The sequence below is a fragment of the Calliphora vicina genome, chromosome 3 (genome assembly GCF_958450345.1).
Source record: "Calliphora vicina chromosome 3, idCalVici1.1, whole genome shotgun sequence".
NCBI lineage: Eukaryota > Metazoa > Arthropoda > Insecta > Diptera > Calliphoridae > Calliphora > Calliphora vicina.
This window is the reverse complement of record NC_088782.1, coordinates 86,930,099-86,943,033: the sequence shown is the minus strand read 5'-3', so window position 1 is coordinate 86,943,033 and position 12,935 is coordinate 86,930,099. Positions and strand designations below refer to the sequence as shown.

Below are 12,935 nucleotides of genomic sequence, written 5' to 3'. Positions count from 1 at the left end.
TATTTTTTATTTGTATATTACAGGTGGAAATGATAACAACGAATTTTATATAGGACATGATAATGGAAACGTGTTATTATCTAAATCGTTAGACTGGGAATTTCTCAAATATTACAATTTGACTATTACAGTCACCGATGGATCGAATGTGGTGGATACTAGGTTATATGTTCATGTAGTTGACACTAATGACAATAGACCGCAGTTCACAAAAGAATTATATATTGTTAATATTTCCGAAAGTGTCAAAGAAGAATCTATAATAATGCAGTTACATGCAACCGATGAAGACGAAGAAAAGAAAATTTTTTATACTTTACATGGTTCCAAAGATCCATCATCGTTACATTTTTTTCGGATTGACTCGGTAACAGGAAATGTGGTAGTGACGCAAAGACTAGACTATGAAAGAATAAAACGTCATGTACTAACAGTGATTGCAAAAGACCAGGGAACACCAGCTAAAAGAAATTATGCTAAAATAATAATAAATGTTTATGATCATAATGACCATTATCCAGAGTTTACAAGCAAAATATTACAAAGTAAAATTCCGGAAAGCTCAGCTGTTAATTCGAAAGTAGCACAACTAAGTGCAATAGATCGCGATAGCGGAAAAAATGGTGAAATTAGATATCATATAGTAAGTGGCAATGTAGGAAATATTTTCGAAATCGACAGCCTCCTTGGAACAGTGTATCTATCACAAAACCTTGACATAATGCAGATGCAAGAATATATGCTCCAAGTAAAAGCAGTAGATTGTGGAAATCCGCCATTATCATCACAAATACCTGTTCATATAATTGTAGTAATGGCTGATAATGATCCTCCGAAATTTAATTCACCCATATCCTCAATTGAATTATACGAAAATCTTCCGGATGGTTATTTCATAACTAAATTGGAGACCAGATCATCGTCATCTGTTTTTTATAACATCGTTGATGGAAATGATGAAGGATTTTTTTACATAAACCCCTCCACAGGAGTAATGCTAGTGACTTCGAAAATTGATTACGAAAATAATAGGTAACCAACAAAATTTATTTTGTTTATGTAAATTTATCTATCTACTTAAATCAATATGTAAATGTATTATTTTAATTTAAGGCAGTTTAATCTAACAATAAAAGGAACAAATATGGCATCGGCATCATCTATTCACAATGTTATTATCCACATTTTAGATGTCAATGATAATACCCCAATTTTTATTGAAACGGACTATTATGGACAAATATCGGAAGCATCTGAACCAGGAACGTATGTCAATTGCAATGATAGCCAAAGCAGGTAAGTTGTACATTTTTGAACACAATATTAACAGTTTTGCCAAACTATTTTTGTCACAGAAAATGGACATATTTTCTATTGGTGACGTGAAATAATAAGGTCATATGGCCTCATTACACATTGTGTTGAGAAATAAGACCATATGACTTTATTACCACCGTGGGAGTGAAATAAAGTCATAATCAATTATTGGCCAAAGAGGAAATAAAGCCACATTAGTGTAAAATTGCTTGTTATAATTACATAAATATGTATAGTTATTTTAGAGTGACAGACAGTGCCGCGACAAAAAAATATTTTATAATCATTTGCAAGAAAGGCTTCATATAGCGAAGCCGCCTGCCCCGAGCAGAAAGTCCCTAAGAGAGGCCGCCTTTTCCTGCGAAACCGAATAGTTGCTGGCCATACTACTGAGTGCAAAAAACTTGTCTTCGCAAATAAAGTTTTTCTGCGTGGCGGCCTGTGGCCGCTCTTAGGGACTTTCTCCTCCATGGAACGCGACAGGTGGCTTCGCTAAATAAAGCCTTTCTTGTAAATAAATTATTAAAAAATACTTTTTTTTGGAGTGGATGTTCTTTAATTTTTGATTGAACTTTCTTTTCTTGGCAAATTGAATAAATCATTTAAGCAAACAAAAAATTGTCTAAGATGCAATAATGCCATAATGGCTTTATTTCACTTCTTTCATGGAAATAAGGTCATATGGTCTTATTTCTCAACACAATGTGTAATAAGGCCATATAAGGCCATTATTGCCTATGGATTTATTTCACTGCACCTTTTCTATTATTGGTTAATTTGTAGAGAATTTTTTCAGGAAATTGCAGTGAATAATATAAAATATTCCCACTAAATTATATCTGAAGTTAAGAAGATTTTTTTATTACTAGCTAAAACCGGTCCGCGTTGCTGGCTATTAGAAAACATCTGTTTTATATTGCATCTCGATTTTAATATACAGTGTCGGACAAAAAAAGCACGGACTACCCCGACCTGACTTCGCACCCGAAACATGTATTATCTGTAGGCAGATGACGGCGGATGTGGTCGTCATTTGATAAAGTTGTAGCATATATCAATAAGTACAGTGCCATGATATGCCCTTAAAAAATGAAACGGATGTATTTAAGGCAAATGGGATACTATATTTATGAATTCATCTTAAGGACAGGAGATATTTTTATTTAATCGGGAGCAAACCACATACAAAACATGAATTTACCAAATGTAAGGCAGCAATAGTCAACGATTGGCCTTGTGCTTTGTTAATGATTATAGCAAAGACAAGACGAAACGTTGGAAATCATTGGTAGGCGTAGAATCATTACGTCTTCGCCTTTTAATCTGCCACCGATGATTGTTGCCTCAATTAAATTTGGTGAACATGTGTTGATGGTCAATCGTGTTCCGTTGCATAATTTTGGCGCGTTTATTTTGCGGAGAAACACTATCGGTGATCCAACCTTCAATGTTTCAGTAGTATAATTGAGGCTTGTTCTTCGTTCATTACTGTGTCAATCGATTTGTATTTCATTGTTTCGCCGGGAAGTTTCTATTAATTTGCTCATTGAGCTTGTTGACATCATCATTTCTTGGTACCAAAATTGCACGTTCCCACAGCCAATCCGAATTTTTGTAATTGGTTCTAAGAATTGGTTCATTTGTTGGGCGGGAACGAAATCTTATTTGCCGACGTTTTTTACGATAATAGTTGTACTTTCGGAAATTTTGTTTATCATCGATTGATAATATAAAAGAACTTTTATAGTACAATGTTAACAGTGGCCTACTTGTTTTATCGAACGATATGAAAATTTGGTATGTACCGGACATGTTACACCAAATCATTCGCTTCAGAGTACACCACTGTGAATTAAAATTTTTAGAATGATGTTAAGCAACGAAATGAAAATTGTCATTGTTTGAACGTTGGAAATGAAAAAAAATTATTAATTTTTTGACAAATTTTTTTAAACTTTTTTTTTGCCAAAATTTGGCCACAATCACTGACTATGAAAGTCTGTATATAGGAAACTATACTATAAGAATTAAAGAAACAATTATACATATAATCTTTTTTAGACAAAATAATTTTATTTTGATGTCATTAGTGGTATAGTGTAAAAATTTGATTTTACCACGCTCCTCCGCCCACAGACCGAAAATTACTGTTAACCCGCTAGGCTATTCTGAAGATTCCCAGAAAATTTAATCAAAATCGGTCCAGGCATATCTCCGGAACCACTTTGCCGATTTCGTGCAAACTTTACATAAACCATCTACAGTTTTAATTTAAACTTGTATTGCCATAAATAACGTCAGAAAATGTCACATCTTGATATCACAACAGTGAGGAATTTATGAATAAGAAGAATAAAATTGTGCTGGCACTGGGAATATCCATTTTTTATATTTTCCTACATAAATATTTTTTCATCTACTGTTAATACTTTCCGATCTATCCAGAGCCGCCAATATTCGCCGCCTACTAGCAAATAAAACAAAATATTCGACGACCCAAAACTAGATTTGTAGATTAAACTTGATTTAATCTCCAATCACTAAGACAAAAACCCATCCTAAGATTTTCAACTTGACCAAATATTCAGATTCTGATTGGAAATTTGTGCGATATCTAGGTACACGAATCCATTAAATACATAAGGCTAAAGGTACTAATTCACACCATCTTGGTAGTGAGCCCACAAAATCTGCGCAAATTATAATAACACTGTGCAACAACCAAAATCGGAATGGGATGAAACCAAAAGCAAATGAAAGCTTACGTTTTCCATAACAAAACCCTCTAGGCTTTTTTTCAGTTCAGCGCTAGATTTGTTTTTACTCGCATTTGAAGTTAGTGATTTTGGAACGCTGGCTAACAAGAAAAAATCATTAAAAATTTGATAAAACAATGCCTATTTATTTTTATTATCCCGGAAAGTTGAGGTATCTTATTATTTTTGGGGCCGGGGAATCCATTTTTGATATTTATTTTTACCTACAACTCACGCTAGAGGGCGGTGCACAGCGGTGTAGAAAAAAAAGAGGGACATAAATCTGTAACTTCTAAACGGTTGGTCTGATTTTAATGAAATTGACATGCGCAAAGAGGAAGTGTTGTCCAGTTAAAGTTTTGAATTACGACCTCATGGTCCTACCAAGGGCGCGGGCAGGGTTTTTTAAAGTAGGACATCTCGGTTATGTTAATTATTTAATACAATACTATTTCTTCGTTTGCTCTCTGATTTAAAAAAAAAATACATGTATAGAATCTCCTCGTCGAGCACTATAAAAAACCATTCTCAGCTATCAATTAACCCAGCGGATTTTTTTCCCCATACATCTTCCAACTGAGACCAATGACAATGTAGATGCGACTAATCCAAAGTCTGTATTCAGTTTCCACTTACATTTACACAGCGATGGCCTAGGCCGTCATATGGGTCCAACTCTACCGACAATGTAAGCGAAATTTTATTTTATGTTTTCCTATTGACATAATAGTATACATTTGGATGTGTTTTAAATTGTAATAACCTGCGGACAGCTGGGAACTCTTATATATTTGAAAATTAAATTTTCAACATTTTTACCCACCCTACTCCAGATTTTTGATAACAACGGGTCCAAATATTTCTCGATTATCGCCATTTTTCTTTTATTGAACTAAAAACTAATGTATATGTCAAATAAAAAAAGTATTGTTTAAAAACCATTACTGAGTCCAAAGTTATATGCATTTGAATTTAAAAAATTAAAAAGATAATTTTTCGCTAGTTTTTTGGGAAAAAAGACTTTTTATCTTTTCAATTTATCTAAAAAATTTCTTAGAAGATGTATAAAAAATTTTTACTTTTTGAAAAGCTAACTTCACAAAAATTGAAAATTTTCTATACCGAGGGAACCAGGTTCATCCAAAATACGCCTATTTTTTATGTAAAATTAAAATTTAGGGCACAATTTCTCAAATCGCATAGTCGATATTAAAACAGAGTAAACCATTATAGATGGCCCAATATGTTCTTAATTATTTTGTAAAAGGGTTTCGATCTCCCCACCCCTAGTATGGATAATATAGACAAAATACTAAAAAATCCCATTTTTCGGATTTTTTAAGACTTTTTTGGGAATTGCGGGATTCCTGTTTACAAATTTCAAAATTTGTTTTTATTTTTCCATTTGCAATAGAAAAGTATACATATATAACTGTAAAATTTATTTAAAAAATATTCAAAAATAAAAATTTCAATTTGAAAAATGTTTATCTCTTCAAAAATTAATTATAAAGCATTTTTTGTCATATTTTTCAAAAAAGTATTCCATGAATTTTTTAATTGTCAAAAGTTATATAAATTTTTTTAGGTAGATAAATTTTGAAATTTGTTTCATTAAAATCAGACCAACCGTTCAGAAGTTACAGATTATTTCCATCTTTTTTTCTACACCGCTGTGCAGCGCCCTCTAGCGCGAGTTGTAGGAAAAATATCAAAAATGGATTCCCCGACCCCAAAAGTAGTAAGATACCACAACTTTCCGGGATAATAAAAATAAATAGGCATTGTTTATCAAATTTTTAATGATTTTTTCTTGTTAGCCAGCGTTCCAAAATCACTAACTTCAAATGCGTGTAAAAAAAAATCTAGCGCTGAACCGAAAAAAACATTGAGGGTTTTGTTATGAAACGTAAGCTTTCATTCGCTTTTGGTTTCATCCCATTCCGATTCGGAAAGATCGATTTTGTGTCACAGTGTAATCCATGACTCATCTGGAATATGGATCATTTTCATGGAGTATGTGTTTGTATAACAGATTATTCACTACGCAAATTATTTGAGTTTTATTTTGTTCGAATAAAACGATTAATTCGAACAAGAGATTTCAACCTGCTCGAATAATTCGATTACATGTTTAAAATTAATCGAATTATTCGAATAATTAAAACTTTTTTAAATAATGGGAGAATCCATATCAAAACAGACAGAAAACTGCTATTTTCGGATTTAACATCTTCGATTTTAATGAAATTTACCACACATATTACTGTCCCAAAGGGTTCCTCAAATCAATGACTTTTTCATCGGAAATTCAAAAATATCGCGATTTGAAAATTGAAATTTTTTTTAAAATTTGTATGCACATAATTGCTCATAACACTGAAACTACTCAGAGTCTATCATCATTTTTGATTCCATTTTAAAGGCAAAGATATTGTCCTTAAAGTGTAAAAAAATATCAAAGATCGCGGTGTTAAAAATTCAAAAAGAAAATGGTATGAGGACACCTAAACTCTCTACTATATTCGTGCAAAAAATGTTGATGGAGACTCTATTCACCCCTATCGCGAATCAATATTTCACATGAGATATGTTCCCATTTCCCATTTTTCGTTCATAAACTTTGTTCACGTGAAAAAATTCCCCATGTTGTGAAATTTTTAGATGAAATTTTGTAAACAATAAACAGCTGCTACGAACAAAATTAACTATTGTGAATGAAAAGTTTAGGGGAATATCACGATAGCAATTTTCCCTTCGAGGGAAATTGATATTTCATGGGAACACAAATTTCACATGTTTTTCACGATAGGGGTGATTAGTTCAGGATTTATAAAGAAAAACGTAATTAAAAGTCTCTTTCATTTTGTGTCACACCTCATATTTCTTATCAACCTGAAATTTACCCCCAAATACTCAGCTTGCAGATGAAAACATTTTCAAATCAAAACGAATTGATTTGCTCATTGGTACTGAAACATTCTTTGATATTTTGTCAGTTGGTCAAATTAAACTTGGTCCTAATCTGCTAAAACTACATAAAACTCTATTTGGATGGATTGCAGCTGGTCGTTATTTATCAAACCAATCCAACGAAGCACAGTGGTATGAGAAAAAAAAGAGGGAAAGAAATCTGTAACTTCTAAACACTTAATCCGATTTGAATGAAATTTCACATTTGGACCTCATGGGCCCACCAGGAGCGGGCTCAGGGGTCCCCAAAGTAGGACACCTCGGGTATGTTCAATTTTAAAAATGATTCTATTTCTACGTTTGTGTTCCAATTTCAAAAAAATTACGTTATGGAATCTTCTCGTCGAGCTCTACATAAAACCTGGTCGTAGATATCAATTATCTCTTATAGCTTAGGAGATATTCGCATTTGGAAATTAAATTTTCAACATTTTCACCCACTCCTACGCGGTTCCAAAAATTTCCCGATTTTCTCCTTTTATAGGTTTAACAACAAATGTATAGTATATCAAATAAAGAAAGAATTGTTTAAAATTCATGACTGGGTCCAAAGTTACATGCATTTGAATTTAAAAAATTTAAAAAGGCGATTTTTTTGAGAAAAAAGTACTTTTATTCTTTTTAAGTTATCTAAAAAATTTCTGAGAGGATGTATAATTAATTTGTACTTTTTGAAAAACTAACTTTGCATCAAATATTTCAAATGAAAAAAAATTGATAATTTTTGATAACGAGGGGACCAGGTCCATTAAAAAACGCCTATTTTTTATGTAAAATTCAACTTTAGGGCAAAAATTCTCAAATCGCATAGTCGATATCAAAATATAGAAACCTACCTTAGATGGCCCAATATGTTCTTAATTATTTTGTAAAGGGTTCCGATAACCCCGCCCCTGGTGTGGATATTATAGCCAAAAAACGAAAATATCCCATTTTTGTAATTTTTCAATACTTTTATGGGAATTGCGGGATTCGTGATTACAAATTTCAAAATTTGTTTTTATTTTTCCATTTTCAATAAAAAATTTCATTAAAAAATATTCATAAATAAAAATGTTATTATAATTTAAAAAATTTGTATCTATGCAAAAACTCATTAAAAAGCATTTTTTTCATATTTTTCAAAAAAGTATTCCATGAATTTTTTAATTGTCAAAAGTTATTAAAAGTCAAAAGTTACCTTATCCATTGATATATAAATTAATTAGGGAAAACTTAACAACTCACAGAGAATATACCTAACATAGAAAAAAGCATGTTGCCTACATAACAACAGCTAGGTAAATTATATGCGAGTTGTTAAGTTTTCCCTAATTAATTTGCCACGTAAAAAACATAAGGTAGACATGTTATATACATGAAAATCGGTAAATATTTGGAACCGCGGTCATCAAAAAACTGGAGTAGGGTGGGTAAAAATGTTGAAAATTTAATTTTCAAATGCGGATATCTCCTAAGCTATAAGAGATAATTGATAGCTACTACGAGGTTTTATGTAGTGCTCAATGAGAAGATTCTATATATGAAATCGGAACACAAACGAAGAAATAGTATCAATTTTAAAATTGACCATACCCGAGGTGCCCTACTTTGGGGACCCTTGGCCCAGCTCCTGGTGGGCTCATGAGGCCCAGATTTTCATGCATGTGAAATTTCATTCAAAACGAAGTAAGGGTTTAGAAGTTACAGATTTATTTTCCTCTTTTTTTTCTCATACCACTGTTTGCAAAAAGATGTAATTCTATTTTTGTTTACGCCTAAAGTTCAAATTGACGAAAAAATTACTAAACGAACAATTTTGTCGTTCTCCTCATCACTCTTTGATCCCTTAGGACTCTTAGCTCAGCTTATTATAAAATCCAAAATCATCATGCAAGAATTGTGGATTCTCATAATTGGCTGGGACGAATCTATTTCTCAAGAACTACACTTGGGAATATTTTGTCTACGATCTCAAAACGTTAAATTCCCTTGAAATTCCTCGTTTTTGTCTCGCTGCTGAATCTCAATCAGTTCAACATCAAGGTTTTTGTTACTCATCAGTTCGCGCGTATTGATGCTGTTTCTAATTTCGTGTTAAAAATTATTCACGAAATATCTCAGTTCGTCTTTTTACCGCCAAATCTAGAGTTGCCCCGACGAAAAGAAAATCATTGCCAAAACTTGAACTTCGTGGCGCACAACTGGTTAAAGCAAAATTCTTCTGCATTATCCGTTTTTGTTGGCAACAGAGTAACGGAAATTCAGGATCTAACTAATGGCTGTGTTTGGCGACATGTTCCAACCCTTTTTAATCCTACTAATATCGTGTCACGTGGTTCAACTGTAGAATAACTCGCTTCATCTATCTGGTTCAATGGACCAGCATTTCTCACTCTCGATCCTAGTAAATGGTCTCCTAATAAAATAGATCAACTATGCATAGAAAATCAACAAGATCAGTGATGTTCAAAAATAAAAATGAAGATGTATTTGTGAGAGAGCTACCCAGTAAACATAATGTCAAACACTTAAAATAAGAACAAAATAAAGAATGTTTAGATTTAGAATTTTTGCCAGATATAACCAATTTATTAAATGAATGTAATATAAATTTTAAGGAAATGAAAGAATATACATTATACGGCCGAAATACTCTCAAATTGTTTATTTATTTTTAACTTTGTTTTTTTTTTGTGTTCAATTGTAATTGAAACGCTTGTGTTTGCTATGCTTCATCCAAAAACCAACCAACAACAATGCTTATTGAATTTCTGAAAAAATAAGACATTTGTTATGCTCTTTAAAAGAGCATAACAAATGTGTTTACATTTTTTAAACAATTGTTGTATGGGATGAACATCACGGAACAATATATCGACAAAGAAAAACGCAAAGCTGTACTCTCCCTGGAAGCAACATCTAATTACATTCTGGATTCGATTGAAAAATATAGCTGATATTTAAAAAATATTCGTATTGTGGCCTGGATGCTCCGTTTTGCTCAAAAAACAAAAACTAATATTTTCCATTCTGATTCTTTACAACCCCAAGAATTAGAAAACGCCTTGCTCAGAATAGTTTTTAATCTACAGAAACAATATTTCCAAGATGATATACAACGATCTCTGAAGAAAAACGATTCCCAAGGTGCACTAAAGTGTCTTAATCCATTCATTGATTCATCAAAAGGATTCAACTTGCACAAAGTGACCACCGACTTGGAATTCGCAGCAATTTCTGAAGGTCAAAAGCACCCCCCAATCTTGCCCAGCAAAAACCATTTCGTCGACTGTTACGTGCACCATCTGCACATCAGCAACTACCACGCAGGACCCAAGGCTTTAATGTCGTTAATCCGCCAGAGATTTTGGAAACCTATTATCTCCCAAGGTGGCTTCAACAAATGATGGGAAATTTTCCCGTAGAACGACTCAACCCTTCAAGGCTCTTCGCCAGATGTGTTGTTGATTTTTGTGGTCCAGTAAACACTTATCTAAGAATAACTAAAGCAGTCCATATTGAAGTTGTATCAGACTTATCAACAGATGCCTTTATTGCTGCCCTAAAAAGGATGATTGGACGAAGAGGTCTACTCACAGATATATTCTGTGACAATGATACTAATTTTGTTGGTGAAAACTCAAGTTGGCTCAACTAAAGTCGTTCCTTTTTGATCAAATTTTATAATTAATTATTGCTCGAACCAATTCATTAATTTTCGTTTTATTTCCCCTAGGGCACCGCATTTTGGCGAATTGTGGGAGGAGGCCGTCAAATCGGCCAAAGGTCGCCTAACCAGGACCTTCGATAACACAAAGCTCACATATGAGGAACTTGCAACTGCAATGGTTGAGATAGAAGCAATTCTAGGACACATCCTGATAGGCGGTCCCTTACGCAGTTTGCCAGAACGTGATGTCCCTGCAAATGTTTTTTTTATAACGTTTATTTATTTATCGAATCTGCCTTACTTATGCCTGACAATAAGTAATAAAATCTTATAACTAAAACTAAAACATAAAAATTAAATGCTCACTTCAATTCGAATTTATTGCTAATTGCAAGAAATTTTTAGCGTAATAATTTTTGAGTTGATTTTCAGAATAATCCTTTTATTTGTTAATATGTATTAATGGATTTCGTGAGAATTATTTTAAAAAATACCGATTGTTAGACGATAAAATTTTATTATGATAAATACGTTTTGGCCAAATATTAATACTCAGTATTGTCGTTTGTAAATAATATCTTAATTTGGTTCGTAGAGACAAATAACAAATTATGGAAAATTAAATAAAACAATAATAAAAGTTTAATGACGACTATTTAAAAAATTATTCTTCAGATTGCTTTAATATGAATGAATATTATTAAAAATTTAGTAGCAAACAAAACTGTACTGAACTATTTTAATGTAGTTACACGAATACTGTAACTTATTATTTCGATGTTATATAATAAATTTAATGTTATATTGATTACACCGCAGCCACATGATCAAGTTTTTCTTGATAGTCTTTCACATACAGGTAAGCCTCCATTGACGCGGTACTTTATTTACGCGAATTCGATATAACGCGAACTCAATTTAGCAACCTTTTTTTCAAATACGCGTCTTTCTTTACACGATTTTTATATAATGCGGCAACAAGAAATTCTTTTTTGAAAACTTAGTTAATTTTTATGAATTTTTTGTTTTATGTATTACAATATTTTGTTTTTTTTAATTGCAATCAATAACTCGATTTTGAATTTTTGTGTAGTTACGTCCGCTTTCATTTAAGGTGACGATATGTAAGTATGTACATTAGGGTGGCCCTTAATAAACGAAAGTTGGATTTTGGCCATTCTCACCCCCAAGTTTGGTGAACATTAGTAAAAAAATCATCCTGAAAAATTTTAGGTAAATCGGTTGGGGTTAAGACGTGCCGCAAGCCCTCTGAAGTTTTGAGATGCATTTACAAGGGGGAAAAAAGCATTTTTTAAGTTTTTGTAAAAATTTTGCCATTAAAAAATTACTTTTGCAATTTTTTTTTATTTTTTTTTTATTTTTTTCTTGGACCAGCACTCAGGGGATGACCCCTACTCATGCAAAGCATTGTGTTGGAACTAGGAAAATAGGTTATGGGAGGGAGAATAGAGGGAGTAGTGTTTGTGGACATTTGATTTGAATTTTCCTATATTGAAAGTGGCAGGAAATACTTCAGGAGGAAGCTTATTCCACATACGGACAGTACGGCTAAAGAACGAATTTTCCCTGTAATGTGTTGTGCGATCTACTGTCCAGTCGACAACGAATTGATGTGCCCTTGCCGAAGAGCGTGTGTTGCGTAAAGATCAACGGGTTTCGGGAACAAGTTCCCTAATTTCAGCAGAGCACATATCATTGTAGTATCGGTAGAACAGTGAAACACAACCCACATTGCGACGATGTTCCAGTGAGTCAATAGAGCTGGATACCCTACTGTCACCGATAAGCATCTTCGCCCTCTCCTGTACGCGGTCGAGTAACTCCAAAATAGACTTCGAAGCACCGGCCCACACATGAGAGTTGTATTCCATTTTAGGTCGGATATAAGTGGTGTAAATAGTAAGGAGATCAGATGGAGTAAAGTATTTCTTACACCGTTTTAGAAAACCAAGGCACTTGAATGCTTCTTTCGACACTCGAAAAATGTGTTTTGTCCAGCGGACATCGCACTGAATACTCATGCCTAGAACATCAAGAGCTTCTGATTCCTTAATATTTACACCACCCATAAAAACAGATGGAGCAACATGATCTGTTGTGCGTTTGTGGGTTAACATACAACATTGAGTCTTGCGCGCATTGAAATCGACTCTATTCGCACAACCCCATTCAGAGATTGTCACAAGATCTTGGTTGAGCGTATCATTCATATTTTG

At 33.1% G+C, this 12,935-nt stretch overlaps 1 protein-coding gene across 1 annotated transcript in view; it reads left to right on the top strand.

The window, feature by feature from the left end:
- Positions 1-12,935, top strand: part of kug (kugelei) — a 733,937-nt gene that overhangs the window by 230,795 nt on the left and 490,207 nt on the right. The window contains exons 8-9 of the mRNA XM_065505961.1: positions 24-1,032; positions 1,114-1,296. Coding sequence (XP_065362033.1) covers positions 24-1,032; positions 1,114-1,296 — 1,192 coding nt within the window. The remainder of the gene's footprint in view (positions 1-23; positions 1,033-1,113; positions 1,297-12,935) is intronic.